This window comes from Calidris pugnax, unplaced genomic scaffold (genome assembly GCF_001431845.1).
Source record: "Calidris pugnax isolate Ruff unplaced genomic scaffold, ASM143184v1 scaffold254, whole genome shotgun sequence".
Lineage (NCBI taxonomy): Eukaryota > Metazoa > Chordata > Aves > Charadriiformes > Scolopacidae > Calidris > Calidris pugnax.
Genome location: NW_015090966.1, coordinates 59,710 through 77,492, shown reverse-complemented (window position 1 = coordinate 77,492; position 17,783 = coordinate 59,710). Strand labels below are relative to the sequence as shown.

Below are 17,783 nucleotides of genomic sequence, written 5' to 3'. Positions count from 1 at the left end.
GGGACACCCCCCCCGCCACAACCTGTCTCCCCTTCATCCCTGGCTGCTGGTGGCTCATTTCCGGGCACTGGGAACCCCCCCATTGATTCCGTCTCAGTCCTTGGGCACCTCTGCACCCCCTTTTCTTGGCAGCGGGACCTCACCCCCCCCACTTTTAACCCCTCACCATCCTTGGCCTCTGGGAACCCCTCTGGACACCTGTTGCCTGGGCACTGGGACCCCCCCCTCCATCCTTGGGCACCGGGACCCTCAATGAACTCGTTTTTCTTGTCACCGGGACCCCCCTTCACTCCTTCATCCTTGGCCACCGGGAATGCCTCTGGGCACAGGGACCCCCCTGGACTTCCCTTTCCAACCACTCCAACCTCCCTCAGACCCTCTTCCCCCCCTTGTCCTCCATCCCGGGACATGTTGGGGTGCTCTACCCTCCTTTCCCATGCACCGGGATCCCCCTCCCCACTCCTAGAACCCCTTTCCCATTCTCTGGATCCTCCCCTGGATCTGCTGCGCTTGACACCGGGATCCCTCTGGGCACCCCAATTCTCCCACCACTAGGCCCCCCTCTCCTTGATGCCAGGACCCCCCCATGCTCCCGAGGAACCAGGACCCATCCTCCACCCCTCCCCCCGTCCCCACTGGTCACATCCCTCCTGATGCTGCCCGCCCCCCCCAGTCTGTCCCCCTGGCACCCCTACCCAGCCTCTCCACCCATCTCTGCACCCTTGCCCACCCTCACCCCTGTCCCAAGTCCACCCTGGTGCCCCTCAGCCCTCACTGCTCTTCTTGTCCCCGCAGGGCCCCACTCCTTGCAGTACTTTAATGTCGTGGTGTTGGAACCCAGCCCCGGGGTGCCCGAGTTTGTGGAAGTGGGGTTCCTGGATGGGACCCTCATCTCGCGCTACGACAGCGAGACGGGGAGGACTGTGCCCCGGGCGGACTGGATGGCGGCCAACCTGGACCAGCAGCACTGGGACAGCCAGACCCAGATCAAACAGAGGGATCAGAGGTTTAATCGTGTGAACCTGGAGACAGTGCGGGGCCGCTACAACCAGAGCGGGGGTGAGTGTGGGCTGGGGCTCTGTGGGACAGAAGAGTTCTCCCCCAGGATCCTGCCCTGCCCCATGCTGCTGCCCCGGCTTGTGCCAGCCCTTCTGTACCCGGTGTCATTGTCATGGGGCTCCCAGCCACCCTGTCCCCCAGCCCAAGGGGGTCCTGCCTGCCCTGTCCCAGCCCCACAGTGCTTGGGGATCCCCTGTCCCAGAGCTGGGGGTGCTTCTGGCCACCCCAGCCCAGTGCATCCCCACCTCCCCCCCAGTGCCAAAATCCCCCTTCCCAGAACTGGGAGGCTTTTGGCTGCCACATCCCAGCTCCTCACCATCCCCACAGCAGTCAAGACCCCCAGAAGCAGAGGGGCTGCCCCCCTCAGTGTCCCAGCCCCTCACCCTCCCCATGGGGCTCAGGGCCCCCATCCCCCAGCCAGAGGGGCTTCACCAGCCCCACCCCATCTCCTTGTCTCCCTCCATGTCATTTGGAGACCCCATCCCAGCCCCTCACTGTCCCAGGGAGCCGTGGGGCTGGGTGCCAGCCCAGCCATGCTGTGGGAGCAGAGGGTCTGTGTCACAGCTTTATGTGACACCCCAAGTGCTGTGGGCCCTGGGCAGGATGGGGGGCAGCCCTGGTGCTGGTACCTGTTCCTCCCAGGGCTCACACAGGGCTGGGTTGGGGGGTGCTGCTGCTGGGGGGTCTGTGCCCCACTGATGTCCCAGGGCTGCAGCAGCCCCTCAGCCCCTGGTCGTGTTCCAGGGGCTCACACGTGGCAGGAAATGTACGGCTGTGACCTCCTAGAGGATGGTAGCACCAGGGCATATAATCACTACGCCTACGACGGAAGGGACTTCATTGGCTTCAACAAGGACACGATGACGTTCACCGCAGTGGACACAGGGGCAGAAATCGCCAAGAGGAAGTGGGAGGAGGACGGGACTGTTGCTGAGCAGTGTAAGCACTTCCTGGAGAACACCTGCATCGAGAGGCTGAGGGAATACGTGAGCTACGGGCGGGCTGTGCTGGAGAGGAAAGGTGAGGGGGAGACGGGGACCGAGGGGACCGGCCAGCGTGGGTGCGTGTGCCGGCCCTCACTGCCACCCCCTCCCCAGAGCGCCCCACGGTGCGAGTGTCGGGGAAGGAGGCCCACGGGATCCTGACCTTGCACTGCCGCGCTTACGGCTTCTACCCGCGGCCCATCACCGTCAGCTGGCTGAAGGACGGGGAGGTCAGGGACCACGAGACGGAGCGTGGGGGCACCGTGCCCAACAGCGACGGCACCTACTACACCTGGGCCTCCATCGAGGCCAACCCGGGGGAGAAGGACAAGTACCGGTGCCGCGTGGAGCACGCCAGCCTGCCCGAGCCCCAACTCTATGCGTGGGGTGAGCCCGGTGGCCTTGTGCCCGGGGAGGGGAGGGCTGGGGTGGTTCCCCTTCCCCTGCTCATGGTGGTGCTTCCCTCCAGAGACGGAGTCCAACCTGGTGGCCATCGTGGCGGGGGTGGCTGTTGCTGCAGTCCTGGTTGTCGCTGCCATCTGTGGATTCGTCATGTGGAAGCAGAAGTCAGGTAAAGCATCGGGGCCGGTGAGGCAGAGGGGTGCGGGGGGAAGGCAGGGCCTGGGGGGCCGGGAGGGGCTGTGGGCACGAGCCGCTGTGCTCTGGGGAGCCCCCGAGGCTGTCGGTGAAGCGCGGTGGATGCTGATGCCTCTTTCTCTTTGCAGGGAATAAGAAGAAGGGCTACGGCGTGGCGTCAGGTGAGTACCGGGGGCAGGTCCCGCTCCAGCTCCTGCCCGGTTCCGGGGGGGTCTCGTGGCTCCAGTTCCTGGCTGTAGCTGGCATTTCCTCCCCCCTGCCCTTTTCCCTGTGTCCCTGGAGTGGGGACATACGGAAGAGGTCGTGTCTCCCCGTGGGGCTCCCATCCTCCTCTCCCGGTGGCCCCAGCGTGGCCGTGGCTCCTGGCACGTGCACCGTGCCCGTATCGAGCCCGGGGCTGGCAGCTCACGGCTGTTTCTCTCTCGCAGGCACGGACGGGGGCTCTGACTCCTCGGCCACAGGTACGGTGTGGGGATGGACGGGTCGGCCCCAGCTCTCCCTGCTCCCCTGTGGGACCCACAGCAACCCCAGGCTGCATGAGGGGGGGCACTGAGAGCCCCTGAGCAGAGGGATGGGGAGAGGGAGGTGTCCCTGGGTGACACTGTCTGTCCCTGCAGGGGTCATCTCCCGACGGCTGTCAGAGGGACCGGCGTGTGGATGGATGTGGCTCCTGCCTTCTCATCCACTGGAGGCAGAGAGGGGCTGGGGGGAGCTGGGAGATGATGGCAGAGAGAGCTTGTCCCCCTGCCCCCCCTTGCCCCAGGTCGTTCCAGCCAGGATGAGGTTAATTGTCACAAGGAACTGGGATTGGACACAGCCGGGTTGACCCAAACTGGGTGACGTTTGTACGGGGCACCAGCTGGGCAGAGGAACGGGACAGATGGATTCTGTGGCCTGGCTCCGTGTGTCCCCGCAGTGACCAGGAGGAGGACACTTTGAGGAAGTGAAGATACTTCAGTGATCCAAGTGGGCACTGGTGGGCTGCTGTAGCTACAGAGATGTGTCACAGAGCAGTGTGCCCCCGTGGCCAAGAGCATCCTGGCCTGGATCAAGAAGATTTTGCCAGCAGGACTAGGGATGTGATCACCCCCCCTGTATCCAGCGCTGGTGAGGCTCCACCTCAGAACTCTGCTCAGTTCTGGGACGCTCACTACAAGAGAGACATTGAGGTGCTGGATGGTGACACGAACCCTTCGCTGGGCACCCTGTTCCGGTGCATGACATCCCTTTCTGTGAAGAAGTTCTTCCTAATATCCAATCTAAACCTCCCCTGGTGCTACTCTCATCCTATCTCAGCTTGAAGGCTTGAATTTCGCAGCAGTATTTATTTCGCAGCAGTATTTATTTCGCAGCAGTATTTATTTTGCAGCAGTATTTATATTTTGCTGTATTTTTAGAGTTGGAAGGGACCATAGAGATCATCTAGTTCAACTCCCCTGCTGAAGCAGGATTGCCTAGAGCTTGTCAGAGCACGTTACTCAGGAGCATCCAGGCAGTTCTTGAAAATCTCCAAGGAAGGGGACTCCACACCCTCCCTGGGCAGCCTGTTCCAGGGCTCTGCCACCCTCACTGTGAAGAAGTTTTTCCTCATATTTGAGTGGAACTTCTTATGTCCCAACTTGTGCCCGTTGCCCCTCGTCCTCTCACTGGGAACCACTGAAAAGAGTCTGGCTCCCTCCTCCTTCAACCCACCCTTGAGATACTTGTCAGCATTAATAAGGTCTCCCCTCAGCCTTCTCTTCTCCAGACTAAGGAGTCCCAGCTCTCTCAGTCTTTCTTCATAAGGGAGATGCTCCAATCCTTGAATCATTGAGATAACAATGGATCTGCCCAGAACATGTTAAACCAAATTTGGTTTATGTATTTATTATATATAGTCGCCAGCGACTAATTAACTTGACAGGATTGTTGACCTGATTCTGCTTTGTAAATTCTGAGGTGCTCTATGTACTCCCCTGCTCCGGGAGAGGGATCAGTATTATCATTCTGCTGCCTTGTGTAATAAATATCGATATGACAGCATCACTGTTGAGGTGCTGGTTTGGTTGGGTGTTTACGTGGCATTGCTGTCCTCGAGTGCCATCTCTCAGCATTTATGATCGATGGCACCCAATCTGTGGTGGGAACCGGGGGGATCCTTCCCCCGGCTCTTTGGCCTCCCCTTTCTCCTTTGGGCTGGTGCAACAGCTCTTGAGAATTTTAAATATCCTTAATGTTCTGGCAGAGTGTTCCCGTTGCTGTGTCTCCTGGATGTGTTTTGGGTCTTGTTTAGGTTTTAACACCCTAAAATATAAGAACAGCACCCAGAGATGTGCCCCGAGGCTGGATAGTCAGGGGTGGCATGGCATGGGGGAGAATATGGGCAGGTATCTGGAGAACTTCACCCCTCTGGTGGTTTGGGACTTCCCCCCAGAACAACTCCAGGACCCTGATAAAGCAGTGGAATATTTGAACGGGAAATGTTGTGGCTGTTCTGGAGAGGCACAGCTCACCCCATGGTGCTGGGCCCTGGCCAGTATCTACCAAACATGGCTCGGTATTGAGCAGCACCCTCAGGAGAGAGAGAGGGAAACCAGACCAATAGAAATCGTGGCTACTACGCCCCCTGGCAGGCTCTGCGGCTACCGCAATGTGACTTCGTTAAGGGTAGGTCATGCCTGACAAAGTTTTCCTCTTTTTCCTTTTCCTCTTTTTCCTTTTCAAGTTGAAGTACCACTGGCCAGAATTTGTTGTATACCTGCTGCTAAGTAACGCAATGCAGACCTTACTGCTTGCCCTAATTGGCTATGCACCAAAGCAATTGTTATGGACCCAGTTACTAATCATAGAACCATAGAATGGTTGGAGTCGGAAGGGATCTTAAAGCCCACCCACTGCCACCCCCTGCCCTGGGCAGGGACACCTCCCACCACACCAGGTTGCTCCAAGCCCCCTCCAACCTGGCCTTGAACCCCTCCCGGGATGGGGCAGCCACAGCTTCTCTAGGCAACCTGGGCCAGGCTCTCACCACCCTCACAGCAAAGAAGTTCTTCCTGAGATCTCATCTAAATCTCCTCTCTTCCAACTTAAAACCCTTCCCCCTCCTCCTATGGCTCCCCTCCCTGATCAAGAGTCCCTCCCCAGCAATCCTGTAGCTCCCTTCAGATACTGGAAGGCTGCTATAAGGTCTCCCCGGACCTTCTCTTCTCCAGGCTGAACAACCCCAGCTCGCTCAGCCTGTCTTCACAGCAGAGGTGCTCCAGCCTCTGATCATCTTCGTGGCCCTCCACTGGATCCGTTCCAACAGGTCCATGTCCTTCCTGTGTTGAGGACTCCAAAGCTGGACACAGAGCTCCAGGTGGGGTCTCACAAGTACAGAGTAGAGGAGCAGAATCACCTCCCACGACCTGCTGGCCACACTTCTCTTGATGAACACCCACAAGTTCTTCTCCTCAGGGCTGCTCTCCAGGCATTAATGTAATAAATGTTTGTATAGGGACCTTGAGATTCGTCTCACCTTAGTCCGCGCTGCTGGGGATTTGTGAATCTGAGTCGTTCAACCCAGGACAACACCCCAGGACATGGTCTGCTCTCCTGGCTACCAGGACACTCTATGACGCGCCGCTGACTCCTCTTGAGCCGGCCGCCGACCCACACCCCTGTAAACTAAACCATTTCATGATCGCTGTGGCCAAGACAGCCACCCGCCATCCCATCTCCCACAAGTCCTCCGCTCACAAAGAACAGGTCCAGGGAGCCACCTCTCCTTGCTGGGTCACTTGTGACAAGAAGTTATCTTCCATAAACTGTGGGAATCTCCCAGCCCTGCTGGTCACAGCACTAGGGCATTCCCAGCTGGTGTTGGGGATGTTTAAGTCTCCCATAAGGACAAGGGTGACTGATGCAGAGATTTCTCCTCATTGTCTATGGAATAGCTCTGTGGAGTGCTGTCATCCTGGCTGGGTGATGGGTGGTGGACACCCGCTGCGCCATCTGCTTTGTCTTCCATCCTCTAATCCGCACCCAGAGCCTCTCGACCTCGTCATCCTGAACTGTAAGGCCAAACCTCTCCCTTCCATCCCTCACTGGAACTCCTGAAGAGCTGGTGGCCCTCCATCCTTCCCCTCCCATCCTGGGTCTTCTTCCACTGACCCAACTCCTCCACTGCGTCTGCCCTGCCTGCCCCTTCTGAAGAGCGGATAGCCCTCCATGCCAGCACTCCAGGCGTGTCTCCTGCACTAAGACCATGCAAAGGGACATATGGAGAAGGTGGTCTCCTGCCCTGAGGCCGCAGAGAGTGGTGCTGAGGGGAAGCATCTCATGGTCTGAGGCCATGCAGACACATGCTGAGAAGGTCTCCTGCTCTGTTGCAATACAGTCACTGAGGAGAAGGTCTCCAGCTGAAGGCCCCACAAATGGGCACTGAGAAGGTTTTGTGCCTTCAGGCAATGCAGACGGGCTCTGAGGTCTCCTACTCTGTGGTCATGCTCCATGAGGTCATTAAGCTCGAGAAGTGGGCATGGTTGAACCTCACAGGGTTCAACAAGGTTAAGTGCAGGGTGCTGCACCTGGGTCATGGCAAGGTCAAGGTCATCCTCCCCTTCTGCTCTACCCTGGGGAGGCCCCATCTGGAGCACTGGGACCAGTTCTGGGCTCCCCAGTTCCAGAAGGACAGGGAACTGCTGGAGAGGGCACAGCAGAGGGCCATAAAGATGATGAGGGGCCTGGAGTGTCTCTCTAATGAGGAGAGGCTGAGGGACTTGGGTCTTTGTAGTCTGGAGAAGAGAAGACTGAGGGGGGAACTGATCAATGCTTATAAATACTTCAAGGGTGGGTGTTATGAGGATGGGGCCGGTCTTTTTTCAGTGGTGCCCAGTGACAGGACAAGAGGAAATGGGCACAAGCTTGAACACAGGAAGTTCCATCTAAACATGAGGAAGAAGTTCTTTCCTGTGAGTGTGGCAGAGCCCTGAACAGGCTGCCCAGGGAGGTGGTGGAGTCTTCTTCTCTGGAGACATTCAAACCCCTCCTGGACACGTTCCTGTGGGACCTGCTCTGGGTGGACCTGCTCTGGCAGGGGGTTGGACCAGATGACCTCCAGAGGTCCCTTCTGAGCCCATGTGACTCTGTGATTCTGAAGCCCCGGTCTCAGCCCAGGCTGGGGATGGAGGGGTGGAGAGCAGCCCTGCTGAGGATGATTTGGGGGGAACTGGTGGGTGAAAAGCTATGTGTGGGCCAGTAACGTGCTCTGGCAGCCCAAAAAGCCCTGCTCCCTGGGCTGCATCCCCAGCCCCGTGGCCAGCAGGGCGAGGGGGGGATTCTGCCCCTCTGCTCCGCTCTGGGGAGACACCCCCCAGTGCTGCCTCCAGCTCTGGGGCCACCAACATCAGAAGGATGTGGATTTGTTGAAGCAAGGCCAGAGGAGGCCACAGAGATGCTGGGAGGGCTGGAGCCCCTCTGCTGGGAGGGGGGGCTGAGAGAGTTGGGGGTGTGAGAAACAGGCTGAATTTTGCTTCAGCTAATTGATATATTATTTTTTTCTTTTCTCTGTTAGCATGTCTGTATTGATAAAGGTAGTTCAGTTATAGTGGAGTCTTATCCCTTGTGTCCGACTGATCCTGGGAGGCACCTTGGGGCTGTCCAGGGGTTCTTGATTGTGAAGTGTTATCTAGCTGAAGGCTAACCAAAAATTGGTGGCAGACTGAGAAGTGGACAACGGACGGTGAAGAGTGATAAGTGGACGAAGGCCACCTGGAGGGTAACTAGTGAAGATATGACCACCAGAGTACTTGTATCCACTAATATTGGACAGCAGGTGATGGCAAACATATAGCGGGGTGTTTAGAATAATAATTTTGTAGAACAGATATATGTGCTTTATCTATACTAGGTTAGGTGGTCGGGAAGAATGTGAGCTCCAACTTCTCAGCCAATGAGAGACAGTAACTCAGGCGGTCGGGATAAGAAGTATAAAGATACCTAAGAAACCAAAAGGGCCTGTGCCTCTACTTTGAGATGCACCCGATTCGGCGCTGTTTCGTATAATAAATTTCTATACCTTTGCTTTGGCGACTTTGTCCTCTTTAAATTCTAGGTGTGAGCCGGCATTTCTCACAATTTGGGGGCTCGTCTGGGATCTGCACTCCTGTTCCTGCGAGACGGGACAGCAAAGAGGGGAAGGCGCGCCCTGCTGATTTCAGCGGTCTCCAACCTACTGTCTCGTCCCGTGAGGAGCAGCGGGTCCTATCCGGACAGAGGACTCCCGAAGCAAAGAAGGGGAAAAAGAAGGATTGGATTGACAGGATTAAGTTACGCGCAGCAGCCGATAATTTCTGTGCACGGGACCCGGGTAAGAAAAGTGACTGTTAAGTACTACTCGGGCGGCTGGGATAGCGGGACTGGGAGTGTGTGAGTGAGACGCAGAATTGCCTGCGAAGCGAGTGTGGAGCCCTTCGAACCGCGGTGCCGTCTCTCCGGGGGGAGACCGGCCGGGGAAGGGGCGAAGCGAAAAGGTTCCAGGTGAAAGTAGTCCCACTGGAGAGTAAAAATGGCAAATGGGCCTAGTGGAAAGAAGGTTATAAAGAACCAGGGATTCAAAGATCCTGGTTTGAGCATTCCACCGGACAGTCCTTTGGGGGTGATGCTCAGGAAATGGGGGCAGGGTTGCACCCGGGGAAAAGATAAAAAACCAATGATACGGGACTGTATGTTTGAATGGGTGAAAGAACCCATTAGATCTGACTCGTTGTATTGGCCACAGTTCGGGTCAACGGAAAATTGGTTATGCCAGGCTCTGAACCTATATGTAAATAGTAAGAACCTGGTAAACCAAGAAGAAAGAGAATATGCTTCGTGCTGGAGAAGGCTCCACCGGACAGTCCTTTGGGGGTGATGCTCAGGAAATGGGGGCAGGGTTGCACCCGGGGAAAAGATAAAAAACCAATGATACGGGACTGTATGTTTGAATGGGTGAAAGAACCCATTAGATCTGACTCGTTGTATTGGCCACAGTTCGGGTCAACGGAAAATTGGTTATGCCAGGCTCTGAACCTATATGTAAATAGTAAGAACCTGGTAAACCAAGAAGAAAGAGAATATGCTTCGTGCTGGAGAAGGCCTCACCCCTTATTTGTTGCAAGAGACCTTGGGGGAAAGAAGTGTAAAAAGAAAGAAAAGAAGTGGGAACCCCTGGAACACTTGCCACCCCCATACAACCCTGTCATTGGCGAAATAGAAGACAATTGGGGGGAGGAGGAAGATAATGAGGAAGATAATGAGGAAGAAGGGGGTGATCCTGTGAGACCTAGTGCCCCTCCGTCTGGGGAAACTCGGAGAGCCCGGGTCACGGAATTGGATCAGATTGTGAGGGATGTTCAGAATTTCCCTTTGCCGCCTTCTAAAAGGGAACACATAGAGGTCCTTCAAAAAGGGAACACACAGAGGTTATGTTCCCTTTGAGCGAGGTACCCATGCCGGGAGCCCCGGGTGGGGTGGGCTTTGTGAATGTACCTCTGACTAGCACTGAGGTGCGGGAATTTAAGAAGGAAATGAAAAAGTTATTAGAGGACCCTTTGGGGTTGTCAGAGCAGCTCGACCAGTTTCTGGCCCCTAATCTTTACACTTGGGATGAAATGCAGTTCTATTTTAGGAGCCCTGTTCACACCAGAAGAAAGACAAACGATCCGGGCTGCGGGTATTAGAATTTGGGAGCGAGAAAATCCTCCCGATGTCCCAGGGGGAGTCCTAGGGGAACAGAAATTCCCTGTGGCAAGACCTGCCTGGGATCAGAATAATGCGGAGGGGAGGAATAATATGGCTGATTACAGAAGATTGGTCATGAGGGGAATAAAAGAGGCAGTCCCAAAAGGACAAAACTTTGAGAAGGCTTTTGAAAGTACACAACAAAAAGATGCATCTCCCACAGATTGGTTGGAAAGGTTAAGGAAAAATTTGCAACAATACTCAGGGATAGATCCTGAGAGTGATGTGGGGCGAGAGTTGTTGAAAGTTAATTTTGTCACTAAGGCATGGCCTGATATAAAGAAAAAGTTAGAGAAATTGGAAGACTGGCATGGTCGGGATTTGAATGAATTGTTGCAAGAGGCTCAGAAAGTGTATGTCAGGAGGGATGATGAGAAGCAGAAGACTAAGACTAAGCTGATGGTGGCGACAGTGGAACAAGTAATGAAGCGTCGGCCTGAGAGGGGGAGGGAGAGACGGTTAAATCGTGGCAGAGGTCCCAGCCAGGGACCACAGCACGAGCGTGGAGAATATAGGATTCAACCAGCTGGGAGAGGAAACCTTCAGGGTGGCAAACAGGACCTAGAAAGTGTTTTCATTGTGGGAGAAAGGAACACTTTAGGAGGGAATGTCCAATAAGGCAAAGAGAAGACAGGGTGCTTCGAGTAATGGAGTGAGATGATTATTCCCAAGAATAGGGGTGTCAGGGGCTCTACCTTCTGGGGTCTAACCATCATATCAAGCCCTTGATAAATTTAAAATTAGGACCCCAGAAGGAGGAATACGTGTTCCTAGTGGACACAGGAGCAGAAAGAACAAGTATAACCAAAATCCCACAGGGATATGAGACTGGGAGACTCACAACGAATGTGGTTCGGATAAAAGGGGAAGGGTTTCCAGTCCCTATTGTGGAGCAAGTGACTGTGCAGGGTAATAACCGAGAAGTAAAAGTGGACTTAGTGGTAATACCTGAAGTAGGAGTAAATCTATTGGGGAAGGATTTACAAATATTATTGGGGATCAGAATAGTTCCAAAAGAAGACAGAATGATGGTGCAGCTTTATAAGTTGACGACAGAGGATGAAAAGGCCATTAATCCAATAGTCTGGGTGGCAGAAGGAAACCGGGGGGGGGGGTTAAACATACCCCCTCTGAAAGTGGAATTAAAGAAGGGGAGTCAACCTGTGCATGTGAGGCAATACCCTATATCCCTAGAGGGGAGAAAGGGGCTCCAACCTGTGATTGAAGGATTGTTAAAAGATGGCCTCTTAGAGCCATGCATGTCTTCTTATAATACACCCATTTTACCGGTCCGGAAGTCAGATGGAGGTTGGAGACTAATGCAAGATTTGAGGGAACTGAATAAAATTGTTCAGACGCGTCACCCAGTTGTACCCAACCCTTATACACTGTTAAGCAGAATAACTCATGAACACAGGTGGTTCAGTGTAGTAGACCTTAAAGATGCTTTTTGGACCTGTCCCCTGGCAGCAGAAAGCCGGGACATGTTTGCCTTTGAACGGGAGGACCCAGTAACAGGGAGGAAGCAGCAATTCCAGTGGACGGCTTTACCACAGGGGTTTACGGAATCACCTAACCTCTTTGGGCAAGTATTAGAACAAATACTTGAGGAAATTTCACTTTCTCCAGGGATTAAGCTGCTTCAGTATGTAGATGATTTACTAATATCTGGGGAAGAGGAGGTGGAAGTTCGATCTGCCACCATCAAATTGCTGAACTTGGGAGAAAAAGGGCTTCAAGTTTCAGGAACTAAGTCGCAATTTGTGGAAAGAGAGGTGAAGTACCTAGGGCACTTGATCAGCAAAGGGAAAAGGACGAATTTCTGGTATTATAGCAACCCCAGTTCCAAGGAGCAAGAAAGAAATAAGAAAGTTTTTGGGCCTTCTTGGATACTGCAGATTATGGATTGATAATTTTAGTCAACATGTTAAATTTTTGTATGAAAAATTGCAAGAAGAAACAGAAAAACCTGAATGGACAGCAGAGGAGCAGCAGCAGTTTGAAGGACTAAAGCAAAAACTAATCCAGGCACCTGTATTGTCTCTTCTTTCCCTGGAAAAGCCATTTCACCTCTATGTAAATATTGAAGGTGGGATAGCCTATGGAGTGTTAGCTCAGACCTGAGGAGGGCAGAAGCAACCAGTAGCCCATTTGTCCAACGTATTGGATCTGGTATCACGAGGATGGCCAACCTGTGTGCAAGCAGTGGCAGCAACAGCTTTACTGGTGGAGGAAAGTAGGAAACTGACCTTTGGGGGAACGTTGATAGTATCCACCCCTTACATAGTAAGAACAATATCAAGCCAGAAGTCCGGAAGGTGGCTGACTGATTCTAGGATTCTGAAGTATGAAGCCATCTTAATGGAAAAAGATGACTTGGTTTTAACCACTGACAAAAACCTAAACCCTTCCCAATATTTATATGGGGAAATGAAGGAGGAGGTACCAGGGCACAATTGTCTTGATATCATCGAATATCAAACCAAAGTTCGAGAGGATTTAGGGGAGAAAGCATTGCCTGAGGGAAAGAGAATCTTTATAGATGGATCATCTCAGTGTATAAATGGGAAGCGTCACAGTGGATATGCAATTGTAGATGGGGTACAAAACAGTGTCGTGGAAAAAGGAAGGCTTCCAAACTCCTGGTCAGCACAGACATGTGAACTATATGTCTTGAAGCGAGCTCTGGAGCTATTGGAGGGAGGAAACGGAACAATATACACAGATTCTAGATATGCTTTTGGGGTAGTTCACACCTTTGGGAAGATATGGAAGGAAAGGGGGTTAGTCTCATCTAGAGGTAAAGGATTAGTGCACGAGCAACTGGTGTTGGCAGTGCTGGAAGCCTTGAGTAAACCAGAAGAAATTGCTGTGGTGCATGTGGCTGGACATCAAAAGGGGAATACACTAGAGGCCAAGGGTATCAGATTGGCTGATGAACAAGCAAAGGAGGCAGCCCTAGGAAAGGTCATAGAAATGCGAATCCTAATACCTGGTAAAGAAGCTCCCATTAAGCTACCAGTATTCACTGAAGAAGAAGAGAAATCCTTTCAAAAGATGGGGTGTGTAAAAACCCAAGAAGGTAAATGGGTTCTTCCGGATGGGAGACAGATGTTAAATAAGGCAATCACTCGAGAGATCCTGTCCAGAGTGCATTTAGAAACCCATTGGGGAACGCAAGCTTTATGTGACCAATTTTTGAGAACTTATGGTTGTTTGGGTGTGTATGCTGTGGCCAAACAGATAGGAGATCACTGTTTAATTTGCCAGAAAGTAAATAAAAAGGTGATGAGAAAAACCCCTAATGGAGGGCAAAGATTAGCCCTCAGACCATTCCAGAGTGTCCAGGTGGACTACACAGAGTTTCCTAAGGTACAAAGATGGAAATACCTGTTAGTAATAGTGGATCATCTTACACACTGGGTTGAGGCCTTCCCTACCACTACCGCCACTGCTTCGAACGTTGCAAAGATTTTACTAGAGCAAGTGGTTCCCCGATATGGAATAATAGAAAGAGTAGATTCTGATCGGGGAACCCACTTCACTTCCAGAGTGTTGCAGATGGTATGTGCAGCTTTGGAGATACAATGGGACTTCCACACCCCCTGGCATCCTCAGAGCTCTGGCAGAGTCGAAAGGATGAATTACCCTGGAACAAATGCCTGTCCCTAGCCTTGTTGAAAATTAGGACTGCTCCGAGGAAAGATTTGGGTGTATCTCCATATGAAATGCTATTTGGTCTTCCATATTTGGGAAGGGAAGAAGGTGTGCCGATTCCTGAAATTAATGATGTTTTTCTTAAAAATTACCTGTGGGGAGTAGCCCAATCTCTTGCAGAATTAAGACAGCGCGGATTGCTGCCTCAGACAGCTCCACTGGATTTCAGACTACACCAGATACAGCCTGGAGACTGGATACTAGTGAAGTCCTGGCGAGAGAATAATCTGACTCCAGTGTGGGAAGGACCTTTTCTGGTACTCCTGACAACAGAAGCAGCCGTAAGGACTAAAGAAAAAGGGTGGACACATGCTACTCGGGTAAAAGGACCAGTAACTCTACCTTCTGGAGAGTGGACGGTAACCCAGGGAAACAACCCATTGAAGTTGATTCTTAAGAGGCAAAATTTGTAAATTTGAGAGTAATGAAATAACAGTGTAATAGCTGGGGGCGGTATAAGCAAAGGTTCTGCAGTAAAAACCAAAGCCAAGGGCAAGACTGGGTCGGCCTCTTCACTCCCCTTCTGTGAAAGATCTCCGCTGCTGGCTGCAACCCAGTAGGTGTTGAGAGATGGGAGGAAAAGCTGTGCCAGACCTTGGCAGGTTTCATGTTATAATAATAATGAACCTTGTGACCATCCCTCTGTGTTACAGTCAAATAGAAGATAACCAATTTGTGGCATTAGGGAACGAAATAGCAAAAAGCTTTAATTTGAGTAATTGTTGGGTATGTGGAAGTCCGAAGGGATCCGAAGAATGGCCATGGGCAGCCCGGCCTGTCCAGCCCAAATGGTTAGTGAGTAGCTTAAGTACAGTGCGCCATGGAACAAAGTTCTGGGCTGAAGAGGGAGTTGCATGATCCCAGTGCAAAAATGGAAGTCTATGATAGATGTCGACTGGTGGAATGACTTTTTTGGAGTCTTTTGGTGGAAGAAGGTGGGCTTCATTTTGTTATGTGCTACTACTGGGCTGTTATTCATACCTTGCTTTACTCCTTGCACAGTGAGGTTAATCTCTAGCTCAGAGATGGCACTTGATTAAGGTGTTCCTTCCATGAACCTTGGCATGCTGGTTGCAGGGTAGCAGCAAAAGAGGTTGGTAAAAGAGGGGGGTTTAAAGATTCTCTGTTCCTGGCTTGTCAACGGAACAATACAACTAGCAAAAACCATATAATAAGAGTCTATCAGGGGGCTTGGCAAAATTCAAATGGGACTAGGACATATTTCAAGAAATTTTGGTCAGCTACAAATCGAACAACAAAAGAAAGAGGATGTAACTGTAAATGGCATCCGGATGCAGAGGCCTTTGAATGTGACTACTGCGATTCCTATGGGGATCTAATTATATCAGGAGGACCGTGGGGCTCTGAAGATCCGCTATATTATGAGACCACACATGATGATGAAACATGGGATGGTCCATTTGCTAACGGGGCTTGGGCTTTAGAAGGCCATTACTGGATATGTGGGCAACACGCTTATCGAAGGTTACCTCCAAATTGGTCAGGAATATGTTATGTTGGATACATAATGCCTTTCTTTTTCTTGCTGTCTGATGCACAGGCCGCTGGGCTGGGGGTCCAATTATATGATGAATTGAGGAGAAAGAAACGATCAGCTATCGAGATAGGAGGGACTCAAAAATGGGGACAGGATGAATGGCCCCCTCAACGCATTATAGAAACCTATGGACCTGCAACATGGGCACAAGATGGTAGCTGGGGATATCGAACGCCTATCTATATGCTCAATAGAATAATTAGGTTGCAAGCGGTACTCGAAGTAATTACTAATCAGACAGCCTCAGCATTAGAATTAATAGCAACCCAACAAACACAGATGCGGACTGCAATATACCAGAATAGATTGGCAATAGGCTACTTATTAGCAGAAGAAGGGGGGCTACGCAGCAAGTTTAACACGTTGGAGTGTTGTCTTCAAATTGATGACAACAGACAAGCTGTGAAAGATATAGCAGCAAACATCAGAAAACTAGCACATGTCCCAGTGCAAAAATGGAAGTCTATGATAGATGTCGACTGGTGGAATGACTTTTTTGGAGTCTTTTGGTGGAAGAAGGTGGGCTTCATTTTGTTATGTGCTACTACTGGGCTGTTATTCATACCTTGCTTTACTCCTTGCACAGTGAGGTTAATCTCTAGTGTGGTAGAAGGAATGCAAGTGACCAGTCTACCAAATGCAAGAACTTCGAGTCAAGGTAATACAACAGAAAGAATTATGGTCCTAAGGAAAAGAGATCACCAGAAAGAAGAACAAAATGGGAGGTTACAGTTATTATTGAATAAATGGGAACAAGATAATGAGCTTCAGCAAAAATGTGATGAATGAAAGGGGGTGAATTGTGAGAAACAGGCTGAATTTTGCTTCAGCTAATTGATATATTATTTTTTTCTTTTCTCTGTTAGCATGTCTGTATTGATAAAGGTAGTTCAGTTATAGTGGAGTCTTATCCCTTGTGTCCGACTGATCCTGGGAGGCACCTTGGGGCTGTCCAGGGGTTCTTGATTGTGAAGTGTTATCTAGCTGAAGGCTAACCAAAAATTGGTGGCAGACTGAGAAGTGGACAACGGACGGTGAAGAGTGGTAAGTGGACAACGGACAGTGGAGACTGATAAATGGATGAAGGCCACCTGGAGGGTAACTAATGAAGATATGACCACCAGAGTACTTGTATCCACTAATATTGGACAGCAGGTGATGGCAAACATATAGCGGGGTGTTTAGAGTAATAATTTAGTAGAACAGATATATGTGCTTTATCTATACTAGGTTAGGCGGTCGGGAAGAATGTGAGCTCCAACTTCTCAGCCAATGAGAAGGGAGACAGTAACTCAGGCGGCTGGGATAAGAAGTATAAAGATACCTAAGAAACCAAAAGGGCGTGTGCCTCTACTTTGAGATGCACCCGATTCAGCGCTGTTTCGTGTAATAAATTTCTATACCTTTGCTTCAGCGACTTTGTCCTCTTTAAATTCTAGGTGTGAGCCGGCATTTCTCACAGGGGGTTCAGCCTGGAGAAGAGAAGGCTCCGGGGAGACCTTCAAGCCCCTTCCAGTCCCTCAAGGGGCTCCAGGAGAGATGGGGAGGGACTCTGGATCAGGGAGGGGAGCCCGAGGAGGAGGGGAGATGGAGCTGAGCTGTGGGGAAGAACCTCTTTGCTGTGAGGGTGGTGAGAGCCTGGCCCAGGTTGCCCAGAGAAGCTGTGGTTGCCCCATCCCTGGAGGGGTTCAAGGCCAGGTTGGAGGGGGCTTGGAGCAACCTGGTGTGGTGGGAGGTGTCCCTGCCCAGGGCAGGGGGTGGCACTGGATGATCTTCAAGGTCCCTTCCAACTCGTGGGGGCTGAGGGGGCGCCCAACGGGAACTGGGTGGAGGAAGTGACTGGTCCAGAGGCTCCCTGTGTCCCTGGCCTTCACTTGGAAGCCGGAGGCATCACGAAAAGTGAAGAACTTCCAGGATGCGAGGAGAGACACCGGGAGCGGGAGTGTCCGGGACCCGGGGACACCGGGACGGAGGGAGGGTGTCCGGTGTGGGGGGGCGCAGGTGGGAGGGACAGCAGGAACGAGGGACATGGGGTGACCCCGGGCTGGGGGGACACTAGTGGAGCATTGGGGTGGGGGGTCCCGGGGGTCTCCTCTTACCTCCCCCCCCCCCCCCCCCCCCCGGCCCCC

The 17,783-nt window shown here is 52.2% G+C and overlaps 2 protein-coding genes across 2 annotated transcripts in view; both read left to right on the top strand.

Moving 5' to 3' along the window:
• Positions 1-768: 768 nt before the first annotated feature.
• On the top strand, positions 769-3,977 carry LOC106894089 (class I histocompatibility antigen, F10 alpha chain-like; the record flags this gene model as incomplete). The annotated part of the gene is made up of 7 exons (XM_014952581.1): positions 769-1,059; positions 1,804-2,079; positions 2,157-2,429; positions 2,512-2,613; positions 2,768-2,800; positions 3,068-3,100; positions 3,257-3,977. Coding segments are annotated over 7 exons (1,217 nt in total), but the record flags the coding sequence as incomplete, so codon positions are not given.
• Positions 3,978-4,997: 1,020 nt separating this feature from the next.
• Positions 4,998-17,783, top strand: part of LOC106894085 — a 16,073-nt gene continuing 3,287 nt past the window's right edge. Inside the window, exons 1-4 of the mRNA XM_014952574.1 lie at positions 4,998-5,285; positions 6,141-6,365; positions 7,064-7,196; positions 8,713-8,967. Of these exons, the coding sequence (XP_014808060.1) occupies positions 4,998-5,285; positions 6,141-6,365; positions 7,064-7,196; positions 8,713-8,967 (901 nt within the window). The remainder of the gene's footprint in view (positions 5,286-6,140; positions 6,366-7,063; positions 7,197-8,712; positions 8,968-17,783) is intronic.